The sequence below is a fragment of the Python bivittatus genome, unplaced genomic scaffold (genome assembly GCF_059951505.1).
Source record: "Python bivittatus isolate LINGU-HERP-01145 unplaced genomic scaffold, Pbiv_v1 ctg000480_np1212, whole genome shotgun sequence".
In the NCBI taxonomy this organism is placed as follows: domain Eukaryota; kingdom Metazoa; phylum Chordata; class Lepidosauria; order Squamata; family Pythonidae; genus Python; species Python bivittatus.
In genome coordinates, this window is record NW_028277075.1 from 23544831 (window position 1) to 23570623 (window position 25793).

At 40.1% G+C, this 25793-nt stretch overlaps 1 protein-coding gene across 10 annotated transcripts in view; it reads right to left on the reverse strand.

Moving 5' to 3' along the window:
• The window catches only part of CCDC9B (coiled-coil domain containing 9B), a 125713-nt gene that overhangs the window by 43746 nt on the left and 56174 nt on the right, over positions 1 to 25793 (reverse strand). For 6 of the 10 annotated variants that reach the window (XR_015796998.1, XM_025167146.2, XM_025167147.2 and 3 more), the window contains exons 1-5: positions 21854 to 22374; positions 12354 to 12467; positions 10998 to 11102; positions 9407 to 9565; positions 6789 to 6941 (exon numbers count right to left, since the gene is read on the reverse strand). Coding sequence is in view for 9 of the 10 variants with exons in the window: in XM_025167146.2 (XP_025022914.1) it covers positions 6789 to 6941; positions 9407 to 9565; positions 10998 to 11102; positions 12354 to 12467; positions 21854 to 21865 (543 nt within the window). In the remaining variant the exon portion in view is untranslated. Of the gene's footprint in view, positions 1 to 6788; positions 6942 to 9406; positions 9566 to 10997; positions 11103 to 12353; positions 12468 to 19166; positions 19448 to 21853; positions 22375 to 25793 lie in introns of those variants that run through there. The other 4 variants (XM_088145452.1, XM_088145453.1, XM_088145451.1 and 1 more) reach the window with 2 other exon arrangements.

Here is a 25793-nt window from a genome sequence, read left to right on the forward strand (position 1 = left end):
GACTTGCATAAATGGACCTGATTGATCAGGGATAAGACGACAAGTATTTTTGTAAAAGACTGGAAACCTCTTATGGACGTTTTTGCTGAAAATGGAAAAAAATGAATTGGTGATTTATGGATTTGCTGATTAAAAAGGATTGAATTTTGGAAGAAGAGAACCATGTTGTAACTGTAAAGAGGGAGGAGAGATAATGAATTAGTTTGTAACTGCTGCAAAGAAGATTGGAATTCGGGTTTGTTTTTTTTCTTTTCTTCTTTTCTTTTCTTTCTACCTGCACTGTCTTTTCTACTTCTTTTAATTTTTATTTCTCTTTCTTTCTTAATTTTACTCTATATAATTTCATGTTTATCTTTTACTTATGTGAAAATCTTATATATGTAGCGACTGGATAGCATAGTGGTTAGAGCGCTGCCCTTTGATGCAGGAAACTGGGGTTCAAATCCCAGGTGGTACCTACGTTACCAGTAGGGCTCCTTGGGCAAAGACCCCCTAATGCTTCATCTGCCTACCTCGGATATGAGAGTGACATGAACTAAGAGAGTGATGCCGGCTCAGACATCACCCAGATTAACAAGGTCTGTGCCAGATGTTGGGGAACTAAGGCAATCTGGCAATAAGTGGGCTACTGGAACAAACCATACGTGGATAAGACAAGAGAACCTGAAATTGATGGAATGCTACTATAACAATAGACCTAATGAGAAAGGATATATGAAATGTATGAGGGAACTATGGATGGACAGAAGACTAACTGAGAAACAGCTAGTTACCCAATGCTTCAACTTAGTGAAGAGGAAGCTGCTCTCACAACTTGAGATAGACCAACTACACATTACATCCCGGACTCAAGAAGATCTGGAAGAACAACTGGATGTGCAGCCAACACCTGAAGCTGGAATGTCACCGCCACCCTCTCCACCACAGAGCACAGCAGCTGATATGAAGCATAAGATCATGGATAAACTAGCTACAGTCAACTCTCAAGATCGATTTTCAAAGCTAGAAGTATAGTATGCCAAGCCATCAAATAGTGTGCTAGAAGATGCCAATAGAGCCTCATGACAATCCCTACTACCACCATAACTCAAACCAATAAACTGGTATACGCTACAGCCACTGTAATTGGCTTGGCTACACAATCAAGAAGAACAGTAGTACGTAGCCAACCCCTGGAAAATGAGGTTGGAGGCTAAGTTCAAGGCAACTCAGAGAGACGTTAGTCAGCTGGTGGAACTACAGAAGGGTGTGGAGATTAAGGATAAGACTCGACTACTGAAAAAATACATGGGCCTGACTCCATCTGAAGCCCTAGAGACGGCTAAACAAAGGCTCACAGCACTGGCTGCCAGGTAAGGAGATACACTAGAGAAGCAGAGGCCAAGAAGATGAATGCCCTCTTCTCCAGAGAACCATCCAAGGTGTACTCCCAACTGCAGTGCAACAACATGGTAATGGCATAGCCAGCAGCAGCAGAAACTGAACAGTACTGGAAGAATGGTAGTAAAGAGAGGGAAGACCAATGGGGTGGAACTACCAAAAAACAAGACAAAATTTTATTCTAATGCAGTGGAGGAAATCTTGCTTTTGGGAGATATAAATATTCTGATTTTGAGTAACACAAGGAAATGTTTTCAGCACTTAAGGAAAACTGCAGTAAAAATGTTCAGTAAGTTAGCCCTAATTAATCAGTAGCTGTTTATCTTGAAGAAAAATCACAGTGCATCATGCAAACACGAAGTCTCAAAAGTTTGAGGGACAGATTTTGAAGACAATTCTCCCCTTCCATGTTGCCGACTCTGTCTTACAGTGTTCATCTATCAGAGACAAGCTCCACCTTGCCCAAAAGATCCACAAACATACAGCAGCCTAGATGGTATCAAGTATAAATAGCAGTTTTGTGGAGTGTCTTTTACTGTGTAAACTGCAGAAGCACCAAGCCCACTTAGAAACAAACTAGGGTTCCTGGCCTTTTGTGCCTCCTCACTTTTGTCTTTGCCAGCTCTGTGTTGTTTATCTAACAAATTTCAACTGTCTGGCAGAATTTGTACAGCACTGGGTTATGCATAGCCTTACATAGAAAGCCGTTGTTGCCAAATGTACTGTTTATATCCCTTGTAACTCCAGGATCAAATGCTTGTGTTCTTCACACCAGGAGCCTTGGGCTCAGGGACAATGGTGCACTGTTTCTGGGAAAGTGCTGGCTGTTAGGGAGAGCCCTGAGCCGGCTCTGTTAGCTGCCTCTCCCAGCATGATTTACACTCTCTGTTTCAATGTGTCCATTTCATTCCCTGCAGGTCCATCATTCATCTCGCCCGAGAAAACAGCCTGGTCCTTCTGGGATTGCACGGCTCTCACAGGCCCCCATTCAGCATGAAACGTTTTTACTCCCCTTTCAAACACAAGTGAGGCCAGGATACTATGCGCTGCCTCTGAGTTGCACCCTGCAGGGCATAAGGGACACACACAAATTGTGCTGTTTTGGGGTTAATCTTCTCCATCAGCAGCGTATCACTCAGACTTCATTAGTTTCAGGCGGTTTGACACTCAGCTCTTAAATATGTTTGGAAATCTTGGCCCAGGAAGCCTAAACTAGTAGAGTCTTTAAAAAGCAGCATTCTTAAGAAATGTACTGTCAGAGGCAGCCCCTCCAGACTAGAACCTCATGTTGTAACCTACTTATGGCTTGGGACAGAAAATTTATTGCAGCTGCTGCTGCTACTGCTGCTGCTGCTGCAAGACTGACCCTCTGTGGAAGTGAAAGCAAAACTTGGAATTTGAAGAAGTGGGATGAAAAGGCTATTGACGCTTTTGAATTTTGCTGTTGGAGAAGACTCCTGAGAATACCATGAAAAGAAACAAATACAAATACCAAGAAAACAAACAAATGAATCATCAGATAAATCAGCCTAGAATTCTTACTTGAGACACCTACGTCTGCATTCAAACTATCCTACTCCGGACACATTACACAAAGATCTCGCTCTCAGGAGAAGTCTACAATACTAGGAAAGGTAAAAGAAAGAGAGGAAGAGGACAACCAGGACAAAGGGATGGACTTAGTTACAGCGGCAATGGATGCACCATTGGAAGACCTGAAGGACCAGGCTGGAGACAGAACATCCTGGAGAAAATCTATCTATGTGGTCGCTAAGAGTCGACACTGACTTGATAGGATGCAGTCAATCAATCAATCATTATAAGAGTAGAAGTGTGTGTCCTGATAATAACCACAAAAAGTCATTTAGAACAACTCTACTTCTTCATTTTTATCTCTTGCTTGTGTAGGTGGGCTGCAAAACTCCAGCTGATCAATGGGTAGCAGCAGCCAGTCAGTATATTTTGCTTCATCTAGTGGTCCTTAGGAAGCTTGCAGCCCAGGTACCATATCCCGGTGCTTAATTGCTCAATTTCTAATTAGGTCAATCATTTTCGTTTTAACTGGCCTTTCTGCTTTGCCTGTAATAATGCCCCTGACAAAACTGAGACATTGTTGGAAGAGTGCGATTTTAGTCTATACTACCCAAAAATCAGAAGAAGTCTAGTAGTACCTTTACAGACTAACACATTTTTTGAAAGGCATAAACTCTGTGCTACCAGACTCTTCCTGGTTTTTTTTTAAATTATCAGCTGGTGCTTTAGCATCACTTGCATACAAAGAGGAGGCTTTATATGCTAAATATTTATAACAAAGTTATGGGGATAGAATTAGCCATATAGACACCAATCCTATACCAAGTCAGAACGTTTCCCAATTTTTTTATCATATGTACTGGAAATCTAACTAATGCTGTACGTGGAGTAGGAAGGGATTTTTCTTAACAGAGATCAGTCACTTTTCCACTGTCTATCAGACATAATGAATTATTAAAGCTGCATTAGGTTTGAGTGTCATAAAAACTCAGATTCACTATCTCAGTCTGCTAGGAAGCTCAGCATCCTTATCAATATGCTAGGCTTGCTTTTGGGGATAACTTCAGATGCTGCAAGTTGAGTTCCTTAGGCTCAAAGGTAGGGTAGAAGGCAAACTGGTAGGTGCTGGCTAATGTTAAGTACAGGAGTGTCCGCAGAGTATGGTTAAAAAAAAAAAAAAGTTAAGATGGTAGTCCATGATAGTATGATCAAAGATCTACACATTTTTACATACAACATAGAGCTTTAATTGCCCTGTTATGCGGACACCCTTCTGTTTAGGTGACGACTTTCCTGGCTTCCCTAGAGCCAGGCATGATATAAAAGTAATCAGTGAGTCAAAGGAGGAGGAGCCAGTTTCTTGTATGGCAAGGAAGATCCCAGAAAGAACAGAAGCAGGAGTTAGAAGGGGAATGAAGTTTTCCACTAGGAAAAATAGACTAAAAATGGTTTCTCTAATGTTCTTATATAAACAAACTTAGGTTTGGTTCTTTAGCTCAATCTTAGTCTCAGGCTTCCTTCTAAAGAACAAAGACATCCTAAGACTCAAGGTCTGCTGCCAAGCAGTGGAAGGACCTGAGAAATCTTACCTGCTCTCAGCCTATTAAAACTGTATTGGGTTCAAAACACAGAAATGCAGGATTTGTTTTCAGGAAGAGATCTGGAGCTCAGCATTAAAGGTACAAGTAAAATCAAATCTTCCTTGATGCAAATTTCACTTCTATACTTTTCTTGGCAGCAGTTTCAAAATAGTTTCTCACTGCCTTCTCCTGGGATTTGTTGTTGTTGTTAATTTTCCAAGCTAGCCTGCAGCCCTATTTCCAGTCGTCTCCCATCCAAACATTGACCTGACAAAACCCAGCCTAGGTTCTGAGCCCATTCAGGGATAGCCAGGTGCTGCTACCTGCTGGAATAAAGTATAATAAGTCTCAGAAAATGGCATCAAACATGCTGATTGCCTCCTTTTGGGCTAATTATTGCATTTCCTAGCTCCAACTTTTCAAGCTCGTATGAGCTTGAGGATGGACATAGTGAAAAACATTGAATTTGCTGCCCTGGTTTACCCTCTCTTATCACAAGTGCTCAACAGCATTTCTATATAGATGCACAAGCTATGTCAGCATAAAGAAGCTCAGGCTGTCTGCTTGCTCATAAGCCAACAGTGATATGCCTTTTAAGTGTGACCACATATACTGTACGTCTCATATAAGTAACGGCAAAAACAGCAGCTCAGAGTCAGATTCTCCCTCTCTGTAACATGTAGGACATGTTCTCAATTCGTTTTAGACACATGTAGCCAATGAAAAATAAATAAGATTTTCCCAGATTACCTAAAAACAATAAAACCAAATGTTTAAAATATTTAGCACTGCAGAAGCACCCCTTTGTTTGTCCCCAAAGGGCTTTATTCTTTGCATGCACTTTTGCTGGAAACTAACACCAATTTGATATCTTCCATCCTCAAACTCTTAAAATTTTGGAGCAAGAAAATCATGCAATTATTATCCCAAGAGAATACAATCAGCAAGCTTGATTAGTTTCAAATGCTGTACTAAGCCATGGTTTGTTTTAGCTGTGATTTATTGAACAAGCCACAGTCAGTTGGGTTCATATATTATGCTAAACCATAAAAAATAATTTAAATGTTTCAATTCACATACATGTTGAGTTCACATAAACCACAATTACTGTATGTATGGGGCTGGCTTATACAACTTGAATTTCATTTTTATTTTATTTTATTTTGCCATTTCTATGCTGGAACTTTTAATCCCATCATTCTGTTTTGGGGAAAAAACAGGTGTCTGGTAGCACTTTTTCTAACTAACAAATTTTAGTGCAAGGCAAAATTAAAACTGACTTCATCAGATGCAGCTCATGAAAGCTTATGTCTTTTAATAAAATTTGTTAGAAAAGATGCTACCAGACTCCCGATTTTTATTTTATTTTATTTTATTTTTTTATTTTATTTGCCACTGTAGATGCTAGTGCAGTGTTTCTCAACCTTGGCAACTTGAAGATGTGTGGACTTCAACTCCCACATCTTCACGCTGGCTGGGGAATTCTGGGAGTTGAAGTCCACACATCTTCAGGTTGCCAAGGTTGAGGAACCCTGCTCTGATGGATCTCTTTCTAGACTGTCACTGGGAAAGATCAGTCTCTCAAGGAGCTAAGCTCTCTTCATCTTGCCCATTTGCCTATCTCTGGAAAATTGGGTGGGGAGAGGAAGGGGAGGGGAGGGGAGGGGAGGGGAGGGGAGGGGAGGGGAAGGGGCAGCTGTAGCTGCAAAGCTTGATCAAACAGGACTTGAGAGATGAAGGTACAGTACAGACGTGTGAATAGTTGTCCTTTTTATCCTGAGATCTTTTATGCTAAGTTTTTTTTTTTCACCATGACCCAATGAGGGACATGAAATTGCACAGCACAGCAACAAGGGGAATAAAGTTAGATCTGCTAAAATGTCTCAAGGAAAAAGCAGGGAGTCACCATAGGCTGCTGTTTTTAGTAGCAGCCCTGTTTTTCTCACCCCAAAGAGGATGGCTGTAAATTTAACCAGCCATCCACTATATTAATGGGCAAAAATGATCACAAAATGTCCCTGGCAGCAGTACATTTCCTCCCCTTTCTCCTTGTGCAGCTGCTATAAGCTGGACTTCAGTTTTGTCCTACCATACAGGGGAGAAGCAGCTGGCTAAGTGGAGTATTGCAGTTTAGATGCAGAATCTGTTCCAAAGGTTTCACTTCCCAGAAGTTGTTAAGGGAACAGCCACCATCTCTGCATCAGCAACTGGCACCCCTGTCAACATATATTAAAATTAGCACAAAAATTCTAGACAAGAACTGGAACTCTTGGGAGGCATTTGGAAAGTGCTCACCCTGCCTTTGTTTTCCATTGTAATAGCGATCTGCATTCTTCTCCCTCTGCAGAAAGCAAACCGCTCATCCCTCTCTTCTTCGCTGACATCTGGGGCCTCTCCCGGGTTCACAGGATCCTCAGATCCCCATTTTTCACGGACAACCCGCTTTCCCTGCAAAGGGACGAATGAGAATTACACATACAGTACGTCCCAACAGACAAACGCAAGTTCCATTTCCCACCCCAAGTAATCCACATGAAGTGTGCAGGCTTAGAAAAAGAGCTTGAGTTCGGTGCCAAACAAAAGTAGTCACACTTCCTTTCCGCTTGGAAAGATTCTGATCAAAAGCTCAGTCACAACAAATGAGAAGGAAAAAAAAATCAGTGATAAACTCAAGGTGTTGAAAATAATCCATAACGAACATGTGGTGATGTTCGGGCCTTGTCATTTTGGTGTTCCACTTTTTCTTGCGGGTAATTTGTTTTGGGCTGCTGCCTATCAACAATACATTGGGCAGCTAGAATTTAATATTTGTTACAATATTTTCTAATAGACAAAAATTATATATTGCACAGATGGAAAGGCAGATTTGGGACTTTGTGATCTGCTTTGTTTCACTAAAATTCTGAGGTTCATGAACGTGAGCTGGGTGCCAAAAAAATAGCTTAGGAAAATGGACATGAGGCTGAGAATGGACATGAGGCTATTGAATATAAAGTTTGTTGGATAGTGTTCTAGATTGTGTTGGGCTTATATGTTGGGAAATCAGGTTTAGAACTTGCTGAAATAAGAAGCTTGTTGGGTGAATCCTTCTTAGTAGGAATGCTGAAAAACTAAATGAAAGAATACAGAATGAAACTAAATCTGCTTGCATATCAACTGCATTGGATGGCTTTAGATGTAGAGAGTAAGGAATATGACCTTGACAGAAACTGGCAAGAACCATTACCCAGGCAAAAGGTGTTAAACCATCTTTTAAGTCCAGAACAACAAGACAATGTTCAGACGCAGTTCAGGCAGACCCCTCCCTAATTCACTGGAGCAAAACAAGGGGGAGGAAGTACAGCACAATCAGACTTGCAAGATTCTGTTATTATAGCCAAACTCAATAAAAGTAGTTTTAGCCTTCCTATGGAGTTGATTTCCTGGTCTGGTCTACCTAGTGGGGCTGACACTAGGCAACATATTAACACCGTAATTCTGTGCATGTTTCCTTAGAAACAGGTCTTTCTATGAGCAATAGAACTTACTTCCAGAGAGCTAAATTATCTATAATTTAGATTTATAAAGGTCACCCAGAGTCTGTGCTGACTTGGGTGGTCCTTTTAAATCTAATAAATAAAGTGATTTTATGCTATATGTGATTAATATTTGTATGTGAGTAATATAAAACTACTACAACTGCTTTTATTTGGTGCCTTTGAGTCAGTGTTGACCCCTGGCAACTGCCTGGACAAGTCCCTGCAATTTTCTTGGCAACATTTTGGAAGTGGTTTGCCATTGCTTTCTTCCTAGGGCTGAGCGAGAGTGACTGGCCCAAGGTCACCCAGCTGGCTTTGTGCCTAAGACAGGACTAGAACTCAGGGTCTCCTGGTTTCTAGCCTGGTGCCTTAACCACTGCACCAAATTGGCTCTCTACTACAACTGCTAGCACTTTTTTACCCTTTCTTGTGATATAAGGGAATTAACATGGAGTCTCCCTTCCTTTTATGCCAAGTGAGGTATGTTGAGCAAAGTAATAATGGCTGGTTAAAAGTCACCCAATGAACTCCATGGTTGAGCGAGGATGAATATGGTCGCTTTGGTGTAGTCCTCCTCCTTAAGCACTACTGCTTAAACAAACCATAATGTATAAATCAAATGTCATACGAGGATAGGGAGCCTCCTTTCTAGGTTTGATGAGGTTTGCAGTTATATTTCCACGTGGCCCACAGCCCCCAAGAACCATGCCTTTCTCCATTGGTCCTGCTCGCCATACAGTGTGCTGCCAAGAATTTGGGCAAATAGTGGCGTGAACTGGGAGGAGGATATGAATGGTGTGAACTGGGGACCAAGTGGATAGACACGTATCTATGCCAGTATGCCTTTAGCCCTGATTTAGTTAGTAGACAACCACTGTATTTAGGAATCATGTTGCTGTTATTGTTGATTTTCATTTTATTATTTTTATTGTACAATGCCCAGAGTCACAAGTGACTGGGGCAATTCATAAATGGACTCAATAAATAAATCAGCTTGAGGAGGTTATCAGTCTATTGATGCAGTACATCTATGAATGGGGGGAGATTAAATCCCAGATTATACAGTAGCTACCAAAGAAAGGCAGGCATTGTTAAAGTGTTTATAGCATAATCAAATGTGTTAACATCTTTTCTTGAATTTGTCTGAAACACATATGAAAAAATCTTCAATAGCTGTTTTTGGGGTTTGTTTGTTTGTTTTACTGAATACATAAAATAAGATCTTTGAAGTTAACACAAAATCCAAGAGAACTGGGGAAAAAATAGGGGAAAAAAGTACTACTGAAAAGGTGAGTAGAGTTTTGTTTGTGGGAAAGCAAGCAAGAGATTTTCCCCAGCCCCTTCACTGCAATGGCCTCTCCAAAGATTCAACAGCTGTTTCTTTTTTAGACTCACCTTGCCTTTATTGTCCATGGTAACGGCCAGCTGAACCCGTTTCCCCATTCTGAATGTGAACACGTGATCATTTTCTTCCTCATCTTCCTCACTACCAACTCCAAAACTTGAGGCAGAAGAGCAACTACTTCCCCACTTCTCATTCACAACCCTTTTCTCCTGGAAATGCAAGGGAGGTGGTTACAAAAGTTAGTGGCTGTGTCATTTTTCACATTTTATTTTTCTACCAAAATATGAACATGTCTAAGAAAAATTTACACACAAAAACATTCTCTTTGCCAGTGATATAAACCCTGTAATTTTCAGACTGAAGAACAGTCCCAAATCTGGAAGAAGTAACAAAATGACACCACACATTTACGATTGAAAAGTCAAAGGCTGATGATGCCAAATGGAGTACAATGATGTGGAAATAAATTGAAGTGTAGCATATGTTGAATGGAGTTGTGTAGCCTGTTAAGATGTTTCACAAAACCATTTCAATGTGCTACGTAGTTTGAAAGCCATCCCCTACTAGTGAAGAGCCTAAGGGAGAATTAGTGGAGACACTGTGTGTGTCTTTGCATCTACTCCGCAGGTTTTCTTATAACAGACTATTAGCCTGGGGAAGGAGGTATAAATAATGATCAGGACTGCAGTAGCTCTGGAGATAGTTTAGAATCACAATCTGAAAGTTAGAAGGATCCCCTTAGGCCCTTGAGCCCAATCTCCTGCTCAGGCAGGAACCCAAATGGAAGAGTCCCTGAGAAATGCTGCCCAGCTCCTGTTTGAACACATCTGGAAAGGAAGATCTCATCACCTCATTTAATATTTCGTTCTCCCATTACAGTGCTCTTACTGATAGAGCATTTTTCTTAACATTTAGAAAGCCCCCTTTCTGTAATTTAAGATTACCAAAAAAATGTTACTCTGGGGCTACAGAGTTCACACATGTCCATCTGTGTGATACCCCTTCAGATACTTGTAATGTGTCATCATATTCCTTCTCTGTCATCTTTCTTCGAAGCTAAGCATATCCAGTTATCTCCTTTCCCCTAACCTGGGCCATGTACTTCTGCAGGAGATGAAAAGGGAGAATTGTCTGCTCACATGTATTGCTATTATGTTTTTTAAAATCCTAAGAGACTGGCTTGAAGCTTGCTGCTCTATATGTTTCTCACTACAATTTAGCTGCCACAGCCTGGTGCCCTGTTAGTCGACAAATCCTTCCCTCTATTTAAAAGTAATGTCAAATCATCCTCAACTCCTGATAGCTTCATGTCCACATCCATGTAGTTTTCTTGGCAGCAATATGAGAGAAACTTTCCATTACCTGAATTTTTTTTCCTACTTTCTATCCAAGTACTAACCACCCCTGGCCCTGTTTATCTTCCAAGACCAACATGGTTGTTCAGGTTCTCCAATCTTCTCAGATCAGCTTCTTCCAGCTTGGCTAATATTCAAGCTGGTTAAGTGTGATAGGAATAGCAATCCATTATACACACCAGGCACCAGATTGAGGAAGACTAAAATAATCTAATGCAGCTAAAATCTCCTATGCCTGTAATACTCCAACATTTCTTTTTCAGCAGAAAAGGAAAACTGTGTTTACATGATGTGGTTTGGTGATGGTGATGGTAAGTCCATCTGGCCTAGCTTTCCTTGCAGTGACAGCCATTCCTTCCTGTTCTGCTCGCTTCTTGTCCTCTTCTATTTCCTGAAAAAGCAACATCTCAATCTTTTATCAGGTCAGCTGCCAACAGTAAAACAATATTAGAAGCATAATTAATTGTCTTGGATCAAGGGAGAAAATAAAGAAGCTTTAAGAAATTATACACTCACCTATACAGAGTTGTCGCTGTCATTAAATACACATACACACCGAGGTTTTGCTACTCTATTATCTGAATTGTTTGGATGTAAACCACAAAAAGCTGGATTTGCACAACATGCTCAGCTAAAATGTAGTTAGCTACTTTGTAATTCAGTGTGTTGGTGATCTGGATTTGTGGGCCCCAGGCATGCCATTCTCTATAACATGGCATTTGCATAATTTGTGTGAATGGTGCAACATCTAGCTTGGCCCTGAAACAACACACCTACAGCTATATATTCTGGATCTTCTTCTAATGGAAGTAGTCCAGCAGACTATTGTTAGCTTTCTTTCACACAACTGCTGGCTGACTCCAGCAAAATTCACGATATCAAGACATCAGCAAAAACATATGGAAGTCAGTCTATAAATATCCTTTAGTATGGTGCATTAGTCTAGCTTCATTTTCCCCCATATTGCAATTGGTCGGATACCCTGGACCTCCAGCCCCATTCTCTACCCTGATACTTAGACTCTGCCTTCTACACTGATAGTCTGGCAATACATACTCACTTCTGAACATGCCACAATGATCACCATGGTTGTTTAACATCACCACGGTTGTTAGGCAAACATCACCATGTTTGTTTAACCACTTTGTTGAACAAATTGCAATTGAGTCAGTTCATATAAAACGTTAAACCCAAACCAAAGAGCCCCCACATTATGCTTTAGTATAATCTGTGTGTCTGGATCGTACACTATTCACTTGCAGATTAGCCACTCCAGAATCTGTTCCAAAATCTTTCCAGAAGATAACTTCACAGCAATTAAGAATTAATGTTAAGAGGGATTAGGAGTAGTAGTGGAATCTATGAATTTGTTTGCTTTGATTCCCAAAAATGTGATTCTTATATACTTTTAACATTTTGTCAGTTCTATTGTAAAGAGCTATTTTTTAAAAAAATTAATTTGAAATTCCAGTCCCAGTGGTAACTACACTGCCACCAGCCGTGCTGTAAAGTATTCATGGTAATTAAAGAAAGATACAGCTTTCACATCAACTGCTATAAACTGACTCAAAAGTTTAACTAAAGGATCAGAAACCATACTAGGTCACAACATTATATATGAGAAGCTGTAATTCAAACATACTTGATATCTTCTCATAAGAGCTTCATTCTTCTTCCGCAAAGCTAGAATTTTTTTATCCAGTTCAACGTCTTTCTCTTCTTTTTTCTGCAACACCGCATCATCCACAGCAGCATCCTAATGATACAAAGACAACTCTTTAGTGGATTTCCACATATGGGCAGTAATGCAGAATATTATTTATCTTCCTTGTTATTATAGGAGCAAAGATAGATATATGTCATCCTATTGTGGCTATGCCAATAACAAGTACTTGTTAGTACCTCAGTAATTCATTCTGAACAAAATTAAACAATATTTTTAAAAACAATAATGAAAAAATGCATTTATAAATGTGCATTTATAGAAGAAAGCTTCCATTGCTGTCCCCCATTTTAACTAATGATAGGGCTAACTGTGACAGATTTAGTTCTTTGACAGACCTTGGAAGAAGCTAGTGGTTGATCTAAGGAAGTTGTTATTGTTAGCTCCTGAAGGTGCCCTCAGTGGCCACAGAGCATTATGGAGATTATATAGTTTCCTATCCCAACTTCTTGGGGGCTACTTCAAGAAAAACTGTGGGCTCTGAGGCAGAAATCTTACAGGAGAAGCCAAGCAATGGTGCTAGTGCTAAGCTGGTGCCATCCAGACACTCAGATGTTTCTTTCCCTTCTGGTGTTTAGTAAGGCCATTAAAACACAGTTAATCCATCAGGCCTTGGGGGCTGCAATGCTATGATCGTGTTCCTTCTTATAGTAGAAGTTCTTTTGATTTTTTTTGTCTATATTAGTTATTGTTCCCAGTGCTATTTGTGGATTGTATAATAGTATTGATTTGTTTTCTTTTTATTGTATCGTTTTAACCCAGTTTACAGAGGTTGGGATGTATCCACAAAGAGCTGTTTGCAACTGAAGTAGCCTATAAGCTCTGTAAAATAAATGAATTACAGTAAATAAGAAGATTCTGTTCTTCAGTAAACCATAGTTATGTTTTTTGTTATTTAAATTACAAAGTGCCTCAAACAAATTGGCATCACTGAACAAATAAAATAATTTAAAGTTTTGATAGTGGGAGGCAGACGTTCCAGATTGCTGCTGAGAGCTCTATAAGAAAAGTTTGAGATGAGGCTATATCTGGGTTACTGAAACCTCAATTTTTAAAATTTGCTACAGAGTTTTGAAGGCAAAATTTGAGTTTGTTTTCAAAGAATGGAATCTTTTCAAGACAGTCCACACAAAAGAAGTATCTGTATCAAAAAGTTGATGCAGCTTCTCAAATGCCATGTGTCTTTTGTTGCAGGATAGCATAGTTACAGCTAGGATACCTGTCTGCCTACATTTTAGTACACCATTTTTAAAAAAGATCGTTCCTTTTAGGAATTTTTTTTCTCCAGATACTGTAACCATATCAGGATAAAGTCACAAGTTCCTGAGAGAGATTCCCAATCTGGTGTCAAATATTAAGTCTGAAAAATTGTAGATTCTGAGGCAGAAATATTGTATAATTTTGTATTTTTTTAGATCTCTTATCATAGCCTCTAGTAGAAGAATCACGGTTTCATTTGCATTGGAGGGTGTAACTAATATAGATAGATATCATTTCTCAGACTTTTCAGAAATTGTACACTACCACATATGGAATTAGAGTTTAACATAAATAGCATTTGCAACACCTGCCATTTCAGGATGTATAAAAATGTCAGGATCTTCTTTAGACAAAAGATTTTGCAGTCAGAAATTATAATTCCATTACATCTGAGCTTATTCCACTAGCAATTTGTGGATGGTGATCTTTTTGACAGCTTTGATGGGAAAAGGAACAAAACAAGGGAGTCGAATATATGGCTACAAGAGTCAAAACCAGGTTTAGCACTGCAGCACTGTTAGGAGATATGTTGTCCACAGCACCCTCCGATAATGTCCATAGGATGGAGGGATGGAAGGATAGATAGATATGAAATTTTGCACCACTGCTAAATCATAGGTGGGTTGGTGTCCTAGGCAAATGTCTTGCAAGATTTCAGGGCAAGAATACTAAAGTATTGTGAGATTTTGGATGAAAAGGCTGAAATCTTGCAAGATTTGGCAATCTCATAAAAGTTAATCAATTTTTTAAATGACTGATTGATTTGTTTATTAATTTTTGAGCCCCTATTCCATCATGTAGAAGCACACATCTACACATCTGAAACGGTTATCTAAATGTAAATTCAGTTGCACATTCTAGCAGAAAAGGGTACAGTGAGAGAGATGAGAATATTGAACAGGACAAGGGTCAGATTAAAAAAAAAGAACAGAGGAGGGAAAACCTTCCCAAACCTGAACTTCAGTGGCTATAATAAATGTAAACAAGCAAATAATCTGCAACTTGTGCTCCTCATACATCAGGTGGTCACCAAGTTGGGAACATAATATATTCTGGTGACTTAACAACTGCTAAAAAGAACATCTCTGTGTAAAAATCTGAGCAGTTGGCAGAAAGGGAATAGCTTAAAGGTTGATTTGGAACAGAACAATTTTAGATTTGTCCAAAGAATCAGCTTTAGACTGCTGATCTCCTACTACAGTGAGGGTGCTTCTGTATTTCTAAGGTTGCTTATTAAATCCACCTTATCTCAGAGGAATTGTCTGGTAGTTACCCTAAAGAAATGTTAGAGTGAAGAAATAAACTGGGATAAGAGATGGCTAGTGGATTTATGGAGCCAGGTAGGGTAGGGCCAGGTAGGTATAGGAGCTCCTGATTTACAAAGAGTTGGGGGATATAGCTGGACAATTCTGCAGATTTCATGCCCATATTTTTTATTTAGCTATAAGCCTGGCTCTTAGTAAATTGATACCTAAATAAATGGTGACAGAGTTTCAGCTTAATATGCAAATTTTGTTTCTGCTGAATAATTTTCCCTGCAGGAGAATGAAATATAGGATTCTTTATTATCCTCAATCAAGCTTGCAATGAGAGTGAATTGGTCACTTCTGCAAGCTGATGAATTTTCATGACCATTTTTGTGCAACTGCTTTAAACATGATTTGAATACTACTTGGTCAGATATTTTTTTTAATCTTTTGTATATTCATTATGGGGATGAGCTCCAGGCAATGCATCATGAAGTGGGAAGCTGAATATTATGTATGTACATATGCAGAATGGAATTGAAGCAATGTACATTCTGAAGGATGTTTTTTAATGCTGCATAATGCAAAAATATGAGATGGCCAAGCCACATTCCATAAGAGTGAAAAATATTGTGACTCTGTGTGCAGAGGTAGTTATTAAAGTCATATAGAAAACTGTCTGTTACAAATATAGGAAGGTCTTGGCATTTGTCTACAGTGGGTAGGATGTTCAATTTGCATGCTAATGCAAACTTACCTAATTTGAATTTTCCAAATCTATTCACAACCTTAGATGCAGTTAAAACCTGAAATTGACATTTTCCCCTAAGTTTTGCAATGCAGCTCATAACTGGAAATCTACATGAAATATGTATGTATGTATGTATGTATGTATGTATGTATATGTATATGAATATGACTATGTATATACCAAATATAACAAAAATATGTAGGGAAAAATGTGTATGAAATTCATTATGTTAAGGGAAATCATTTACAAAAGATGTGTATATTAGAAAAGTGCACATTTTAGGAGACATTTATATGAAAATCTATATGAATTGCCATGAAGGCTTTTAAAAAAAAATCTTATAATGTTATACAAAAAAGGAATGGAACAAGAAACTGAGCAAAATTAAACCTCTGACATTTTCCTATCTCTAATAGTGACTGAGAGCCAGTTTGGTGTAGTGGTAAAAGCACCAGGCTAGATATTGGGAGATTGGGAGTTCTAATCCCACTTTAGGCACAAAGCCAGCTGGGTGACCTTGGGCCAGTCACTCTCTCTCAGCCCTAGGAAGGAGGCAATGGCAAACCGCTTCTGAAAATCTTGCCAAGAAAACTGCAGGGATTTGTCTAAACACTGACTTGAAGGCACCTCCCCCACTCCAAAAAACAACAACGACAACAGTGACTAGTAATGCTTCTTTGGGGGTTGAGTCCTGATTTGGAATGCTGGTGATTGAACTTGGTCTCTTTGACCTTACAAAGGTGACAAGCAAGGTCCTGTATGGTCCCATAGTCATTCCAATAGGAAATGCCACAAGGAATCTCCATAGAGAACCTAATCTCCATAGAGATCAATCTTCATAGAGAGTCTTGCCAATCTCCATAGAGAGCCCTGCCCTGCCCTGCTGTGAGCATGTGGGTTATTTTATTCCTACTAAAAGGAAGAAAAAACCAAGAGTTAGTTTTGAAAACTCATCAGATTTTTTTTTTGTTAAAGGAAACTTAAATGCTAGCCAGACTTTGTTCCGACTAGCATTCAACATGCTGTGGGAGTAAAATACCCAAATTTGTTCTCAGCAGAATCCATTGCAAAGTTCATGAAATGTCATAGAATCAGAATGGATGGGACTGAGGGTATCGTGGAAATACCTCTTATCTAATAAGTCCACCCTCTTGCCCAGTGTAGGAATCCACAATTCTTTTACATTCCTAGCTATGAAAGGCTAGGAATACTATTTCCAGTATGGGAGGCCATATATTTGCTGAGAAACACAACGAAAAGGCTGCTACTGTGCTCACATTCTGCTTGGGCTATTTTCTTAGATCCTTATATTACATTTGCAGGATTCCTGCTGGTGTTTGCGATGGTATACCACACCAACTAACTACAAAAAAGAGCAGGTCATATTCACTGTGTATGTTCAGTGACAGAGTAGATGTCAAGGGAACTACTAGATACACTAGAAGAAATGGAAGCATTTAGAGGTCTACAAAGGTGATTCATAAATATCGTTATAAATATGAAGCCATATTGCACAGCATGAAAACACCTTGCAGAAAGAATGAAAGGTGAACATATACTTAAGAAAATCACTCGGCCTATATTATACTTGTACCATTTATCAGGGTTTTTAAGAAAGAAAAGGTATAAATCTGTTTAAATCTTAAAAAGGCTGATGAAGTTGTAGTTAAAGAAATATAATTATTTCTAACACTGCAAGACTTTTTTCTGGAAGATGCAGAAGTCAGACTATTTTCTAAATGGGATGCCTCAATAAATTGTTGCCAAACATTTTAGACCAACTAGTGTACTGCACTGACTACATTAGTTAAACTTCAGATTTTATTTTCAGTACTTGCTATTTGAAACCAAATAGGAAAGAAGTCACTCTCTTTATGGATGCTATTCTAATTCAAAATGTATCAGTGAAAGACCGTGATAAAATCTAGTAAGCAGAGAATTAGAATTAAGTAGAATTATTGAATCTGGATAGTCTTTCAGATATCTCATAGGCTATAACTCCTTGGTGATTTTACCTGATAAACAGAATGATTTAGATTAAGACTATTCAGACTTCAAATAAGAATGAATGAGTGATAAAGTTCTACCAAGCTGCTCATAACAGGCACCTCATCATGAAGCTCCATAATACAAATAATAAGGATATACTTACGTTTGAGAATGTGTGGATAGCATTGTTCTCTGGTTTAGTCACTAGATGGCACTAGATTTAACTGCATCAGGATCAAGTTAGGAATTTCCTGCTGATGTTTGGTTTACAGCAATTTATTTAGATAATAAAGCTCTTGTCTTGATCCCTAACGTCTTTGCCACCTAAGCATATACTGATGATGATAATGATGATGATGATGATGATGATGATGATGATGATGATGACGACAGCAACTATTATCTCTCTAAAAATTAATTCAGTGTCCTCACGCCTATAATTTTGGAGCAAAATAGGTCCACTGAGTACCAAGAGGAACATTTCAGCAGGCTCAGGTGAATTCTGAGATATGCAAAGATAAGGTTAAAAGGGGAGGAATTCCACCCCATAAAAGGCCTGTGAAACTGAAGATGCTCACTGGCCTCTAGCAGTTACTGTAGATTGGGTAACCATTCAGAAACAAATGTAGAACACTGAGAGGAGTGAACTGACTTATTTGCATCTTTAAGTGTTTATAACAACTGCTTTCCTCCAGCTGATGCCTTCCGGGTATGTTGAACTACAATGCCCATCATTCTTATCTAGCACATATAGAAGGTAACATGCTGGAGAAAGTCAGTTATATTAGTTTGCAGAAATGTACAGCTAATTACATGCTGGCTGGGGAATTCTGGGAGTTGAAGCCCACACGTTTTAAAGTTCCTAAGGTTGAGAAACACTGCACTATACCCTTTGTGGGAAGAGCACAGAAAAGAAGAAAGAACTTGTAAGCCAAAGAAGTTAAAGACACAAGAAAAAAAGAAAACATGCCTTAAACTAATTTACACTTACACCATAACTGTACATACCTTTCTATCCCTGCAAACAATCCATCCATGTACTGCTTCATGCATTGTCTTTTGTTCTTTAAATGCCTCACCTCTGTTTCAGGTTCTCAACAACTCCATTGAACCATAACTTTCTCAGACTTTCCTTTCCACTCTTCCTTTACATATTTGTTTTGCATTTGATCCTCATTCTTTCTCCCTCTATGATCAAATCACCTCACTGTATGGATTATTCACTTTTATATCCAGTCCATAATCACTCAGCATTCATTCACGCATCAGCTTCTCTTCTTGTTTCACATGCACGGTTCTTAAGTACCCCATTCCCATTGCATTTAACTTACATTGTTCCTGATGCACCAAACTCTCATTCTATGTAATGTCAGGGGAAAAACCTCGTCAAGTACGAGAGACAGACACACCAGAACACGGATCACTTCAAGGTTCTAAAGATTTTATTAAGTGTTAGTTCAATAAGCAAAAACATAACATACTTACTTAAATTCCCATTGCAATGAGGACCAGCATGGACAAGCGGCTGAATAGACAGCTTGAGGCAGAGTGGCCCCGAGCCCCTCCCAGCAATCCTTTTTATCCTTCAAAACCACAAACCACAATCGTGACTCTCAGGTTTTTGCAACTGGTTTGCAACCGTTCTTGGTGCTAACTTTACTACACTTCCCTGTTCCTTTAGCTTGCCACATTCCTCCCATCAGCGTTTTTACTTGTTTCTACAGTTTTATGGTTTTGTGTTCAATATAGCTGATACGGGACCAAAAATTGCAGTTCACACAGCATTTTTTATTTCTTGCCATATAAGCTGATTTTTATTATAGCATCATCATTTACTGCTTAAAAGTGAGTTTATATGTTTCAATTAGCCAAGCATAGCTGCTTTCATAGTCATATTCTTCTCACAATAACAAGGTTGGCAAAAGTATACTCTAGTATACAACGATTTTTGCTTCTTTCAATATTCATTCCTCATAACAAACCATGTCCTATCCACTACCTTTGTAGACATTTTTCTAAGCAGATATTCACCAGTCATCTTTCTCATGTATTCTTGGGGCTCATAATAGCTCATTCTGCATGTGTTTGCCTCAGTCCCACCTACATATTTATGTCACCCTAGCAGATTATTTCTTCTCCTTGGATTGCATTAATTCAGACTATTGCACAATATTTCCAAAATACATCTCTGGCTTCTCCTTTATTATCATTCACTGAAGTGTGACATTCAGCTATAATTAACCTATGGATTTCTACTTTCAAACACACCCACAACATTCTAGAGAAAATCAATTCATACTTTCTGACATACCCTTTCATTCACAATTAAGCCTACACCTTCCCTTCAAGATCAGACAACACTCTTTCAGTTTGTTTATATGCTTTTCCTTTCTCTTCATTTCACACACATACTGTACATTATAGCTACAGTGTTTTTTTCATTCACTGATGAATTCATGTTCATATGTATTCCTCTTGCATTCCAAACTTCCTTGTACCATGGTGATCACTAGATGGCCCTTTAGATATTGACCTCCATTGCCCATCATGGTATTGGTCAACTGAGGTTTCATATAACACTTTTTAATAAGATAGAGAAGATGTAGCCTAGCTTAACAGCCTTAACTGGTAAACTGGTACCCGTACCACATGCAGCATTCCCTACTAACAGCAAGGATGGTAACCAGTCACTTTTGGCCCATTTTGGCCAGTATGCCACAAGTGCAATCAAAACCTAGGTTTACCTCAAGCATGCTCACAGTTTTCTGCACAAACCAGAATCTGTAATCCAGAGACTACCTTGCAAGCAAAAATACTGCTTTCACATCCAACCAGCTAGGATGGATATGTAATGTAATGCCACATGTATAACTAGCTGATTATTGTAACACTGAACAGGCGTACTTCTATCTGGGAAAGAAAGATATATTGAAGTTGCATGTCCCACCTGTATTTTTTTGTTTGTTTGCTTGCTTGTTTTTATTTGTGCCAATGAACGGGAATTATATCAAATAACCATAGTCCCCGTGTATTGCCCCCTCTCTTCTACACTGGCACAGACAGATAGGAGCAGCAGTAGCAGCAGCAGCAATGAAAAGAAGGACTCAGATGAAGTGCCCCAGAGTCTGAGGCCATGTATTAAACCCAGCTACTCGCTGACTGATGACACACTGATCCAGGCATTGCCATACAGTCAGCATTTTTTCTTTCTGGCTGTTTGTTGCTGTGTTGCAGTCAGGGGATATTCTCGCTGCCAAGCTACTGGAAAGAACACTGGCTTGGTGGGCATTGGAAATGGAAAGTGACACCCCTTTTGCCCTCGCCAGCAGAAAGCTGTGTGGTACAGTGATTCAAGCAGGGAGTTATAAATGGCTCTAGCAGAACAAACGTGCAGTGGCTGTGAATGAGAAGGCATGTTTGCTGGCTCGCTTGGAAAAAAAAACTAGAGGCCACTGGAAGAGGAGGAGGGGAGAGAGAGTCTATCACCCAGAGATATTCTTATTAATATCAAACAAATGGTGGAGGGGGTGGGAGGGGGTCAAAACCAGGCACAAGGTAGGAAACTGGAGTTTCACAGAGGTTTTGGCATTATATAGCCACTGACTCTAAACTATCGAAAGCCGCTGAGCTTTTTCTCAGATTATGGCACTGCCCAGGATTTCCCTGCGTGCTTCCCAAATCAGCTGTTTGTGGTGTGAGGGTGGAAGGGGGGGAGATCCTGGTTGAGGGGGAGCACTGGGGGATGGGCAGTGACAGGATAGGGCCTCAGCCCAGCACTTCCCAGTGTCAGGCAGCGCACTGCTAGTCTTTGCACAGATGGGTGCATCAGCTCCAGCCTCCCAGTCTTTGGATGGGGAGCGTCTTTCATTACCCAGCATTCTGTTTTGTTCTGATTCCTGCTAAAATATCTCTCCCCTCTCTTTGGGGAGGGGGAGCAGGGAATCTGACTTGCCTGCCTGGAAGGACAGTCCCATAATAATCTGCTGCACAAAAGCCACCTTTTTGCCCTCCCCAGTCATTCAGCTAAGCATCTGCCGGCTGAAAACAAAAGACTCTGAAACAACAGTGCAATTTTTAAAAGAAAAAGAAAAGGAAAGAAGTCCCTCCTTAGCTTTTGGGATGCAAGGAGGACTCCCCACATCCCTCCCGCTTACAACAAAGGCGGCACTCACAGAATGGTGCATTTTGGACCTCAGAGGTGAAGCTCGGCAGATTCCACAGCAGGGCTAAAAGAGGAGAGCCATCCGTCGGCCTTTCTCAGTACTGGTTGCACCGCATACAGGATCATGTTTTGATTACAAAAGCCCTGACTGGGCTCCCAGCCAAAAGCACCGGCTGCCTCATATACGAAAGCAGAGGCAGGCAATCAAAGCGCTTGTGTCCTCCTCTTCATTCGCCTTTCAGTGGGAATGCACGCGCCCTTCGCTTCTCCCTGGGATACCTTTACAATCCTCGTTGTCGGAGTCCACATATGGCGCCTCCGACTAGGAGGAACTGGAAAGACTGGGAGGGTGAGGTGTCTTTGCCCACCAAGAGCTAGGCTCCACAGTCTTGGCACTTATTTGCCTCATGAGCGAAACATACAAATGATTGTTAGGTGAATGCTCAGAATGATGTGGAGAAGCCTGTCAATCTGAGGTCCATTTTTTGTTTCTTGATAAAAGTTTATGTCAGCAGAGATGGCGAGGTGCTGGAAGACTGGAGAAGGAAAAACAGAATCCCAAATTCAAAAAGGGGAAGAGGGAGGATCAGTGAAACTGCAGGCCAGTTAAAGGTCTATATTTGGCAAGGCACTGGAACAGACTGTCAAGTAGCATGTTTGCAAGTCTTTCATAAGGAATGCTATCATTATTAGGCGCCAGCAGGGCTTTCAAAAGCATGTTGTGTCAGACTAACCATGTTGCTTTTTATGATAGAAGGACAAGCTTGACAGGCCAAAGGAATGCTGCAGATGATGTGCACCTTGATCTTGGCGAAGCATCTGACAAGAACTCTTGGAAGCCAGTTTGGTCTAGCGGTTAAGGCTCCAGGCTAGAAAGCAGGAGGTTGTGAGTTCTAGTCCTGCCTTAGCCCTGAAAGCTGGCTGGGTGACTTTGGGCCAGTCACTTGCTCTTAACCCAACTCACCTCACAGGGTTGTTGTTGTGGGGAAAATAGGAGGCATGCTCGCCACCTTGCGCAATTTATAAAAATAATAAAGGCAGGATAAAAAAAAATCTAAAAAAAAGATTCTTGGACAAGATAGATAAAATTCAGTTGGATGGATTTGCAGCTGGCTGAGCAACCACATCCAAAGGGTTCTGCAAAGTGGGGCAGGAGAAGTGGTCCATCCTGGATGCAGGCAATAAGAGGTGCATTGTCTGAGGAGACTATCCAGAGGGTCAATGGTGGCTGTGGGCTGGGTTACTGCTGCCAGCATGCCAGTCAGCTGTTTGGCAGTCAGCAGCAGGGTGTAGCACTGGAGATGGAGGGGGTGGGCTGGTGATGGTGTGGTAGGTAATAGCTATTAAGCAGTTAAACCGTCTGGCTGGTGCAACGGTAGACTCTCCATTGCTAGAGGTTTTCAGATCGGGGTTGAAAGGCCACCTGTTTGGGACAATTTAGTAAAATCCTGCGCTGAGGTGTACGACACATTCCAGTTCATACATTCAATGATCCTCTGATTACCACACCTTCCCTATGTTTAAAAGTCACAGAATCATGCCAGACAGATCAGTTCACCTGACCTAAGGCACCTTCATTTAAAATCATTTAATATTCTGTATCCCCGGCCACTTTTTGGATGAAACTATTAGGAAGATGAATAAAAAGTTGAAAAGGCAGAGGCTTTTGTATGCTGTTTACCCTGGTCTGCTTTCATAAGGTTTCAGTCTCTTTGCCAAGCAGGTAATGCCCCATTTACCTTCACTCGTCTCAGCCATGGACTCCACATCTGTATGAGGGACAGTGACGTGCCATGAGTCTTCGACAAAATAGACATTGCCCTGGTTACCCCAACACCCTAAGGCATAATGCAGTTTGTATGGTTATGGCTTAGCATGATAGGTGAACATGTTCTACAAATGGGCAGTGTTGAGCTCCAGGGTTTAGTGACTGTGGTCTGGACAACAGATTTCCTGGTGTTTGGCCAGCAACTGTGGTTGGCACCTTCAGAGGCAAGGTGGTCTGCTGTGCAGGTCAGGTCAGCTGGCTATAAAGACAGGAGCCCAGTCAGTCCCTGCTTAGTTGCCTGTGGCTGTGAAATCCTACACCAGTATATTATTCTACAGATCTTCATTAAACAAATAAAAGTGTCAAAAGAAATGGTGGGTTCATTGTATCACTGGTGTTCTTTCCTGCAGGTAATGTTATAAATGTTATTTTTATATCTTACTTTATGTGTCTTTTTTTCTTCAGTCTTGTTCTTAGGACCATATTGCATGGTAGACCACAGTCCAACAGACTCTCCCAAGGACACATGGGGAGCAGCAAAAGACTGCTGAACCCCACCTTCCCCAACTTGAACTCCAGATGTGAGCAACTTAAGTTCTTCTGATTGCCAGACACTGTGGCCAAGGACTGTGTTGGCTGCAAATTAAAGGGGCTGTAACCCAACATGGCTGGAAGATACTAGATTGGAAGGAGTTGCCTTGCTTTTCCCCTCTTGGCCACTATCACCTCCATTAATCAGATTTTCCACTTAGGAGAGAAGATATGAGTCTTCATATTGGTTCCCAGTGGAAACATGAGTAAAGATAATGGGTTAGGTATGGCCTCTCCCTCCTTCATTCTTCCACTAAAATTTATAACTCATAACAATTATATCACCAGGAACTTCTGGTATGCTTAAAACTAACTTAACTGTAAGGGATTTGCTGTTACTACTCAAGAGATTTCTTTTCAATTTTTATTTTGCTTTCAGACGACCAAAACAGATACTTTATGCAGTCAGATTGACTTTCATTTCCCTTCGTTTTGTTATGAATAAGAAATCACATTTTGTCATTTTCCAGTAACTAAAAGGACCAGAGGATGGGGACAGAAATGTTGGGTTTCAGCCTGCAGAAGCAACCCAGTGTTCAAGTTCAGACACAGGGTTAGACATCCTTACTACTTCCCCCATATCTAATGTATTGGCAGAAGCAGGTGCAGAGACTCAACATATTCATTCTACAATCCTGCAAGGGCTGGAGGAGCAAGCTCGTATTACATTTCACTCTGGGGCAAGTATTTGGATGGAAGTGTTGACTCTGATTTTCAGGCAAAAATTTTAAATGTTACTTCTGCGTCTTGTCCCCAAATGGGTGGTCTCATTTGGGACGTACGTACACACATTCTTTTTAAAACTCTATTTTCTTTTCCACTGCCTTTTTCAATCTGGTTGCAAGTGGATTTTTCACATTTATTTATTTATTTTTCAGTTTATTTACGTATGTATTTATTTATTTGCCAGGCAGTTCACCACATTTATGGTGATGATGGCAATGATTATAATGTATAATCATATTATACATATATTTATATTATACATTATATATATATATATATATATATATATATATATATTTTTTTTTTTAAGGAAAATTTGGAGGTGTTGCTGTAATTTGGGCTCCTTTGGGTTCTTTTTTGCTTGTTGCACTTACTTGCCCTCACTTGGTCTGCACTGACCTACAGCTGTGCACAACAACTGAAGTCTTCTCTGCCAAGGTCTGCCTCATGGCTCGATTGCCCCATGGCTCTTACTGAAAGCATTTTAGCACCAGAAATCCTGTGTCTTGATTCGTACAGGGGCTGTGGAGACCTAATTAATTAGAACTACATCACTTTCTAATAAAGACAAAGGAAAACAAGAAGGCTAGGATGGAAGACATTTCAAAGAAATATAGAATTAACCTGATAAAACTGTCAGATGGGAAGCTAAAAATAATCACACACACACATGCATGAAGGAAAGATGTCCCATCCTTCTGTTCAGCATTTCTCTCAATTTTTGTAAGCATCTCCTCCATGGAGATGTGTGTCAAAATCTGCAAAATGGCAGATGCAATGTTGCAAACAAAGCTCTACCCCTTTTGTATAATTTCAATCACAACACTGCACACATCATCTGACAGATTTTGACACATATGACTCA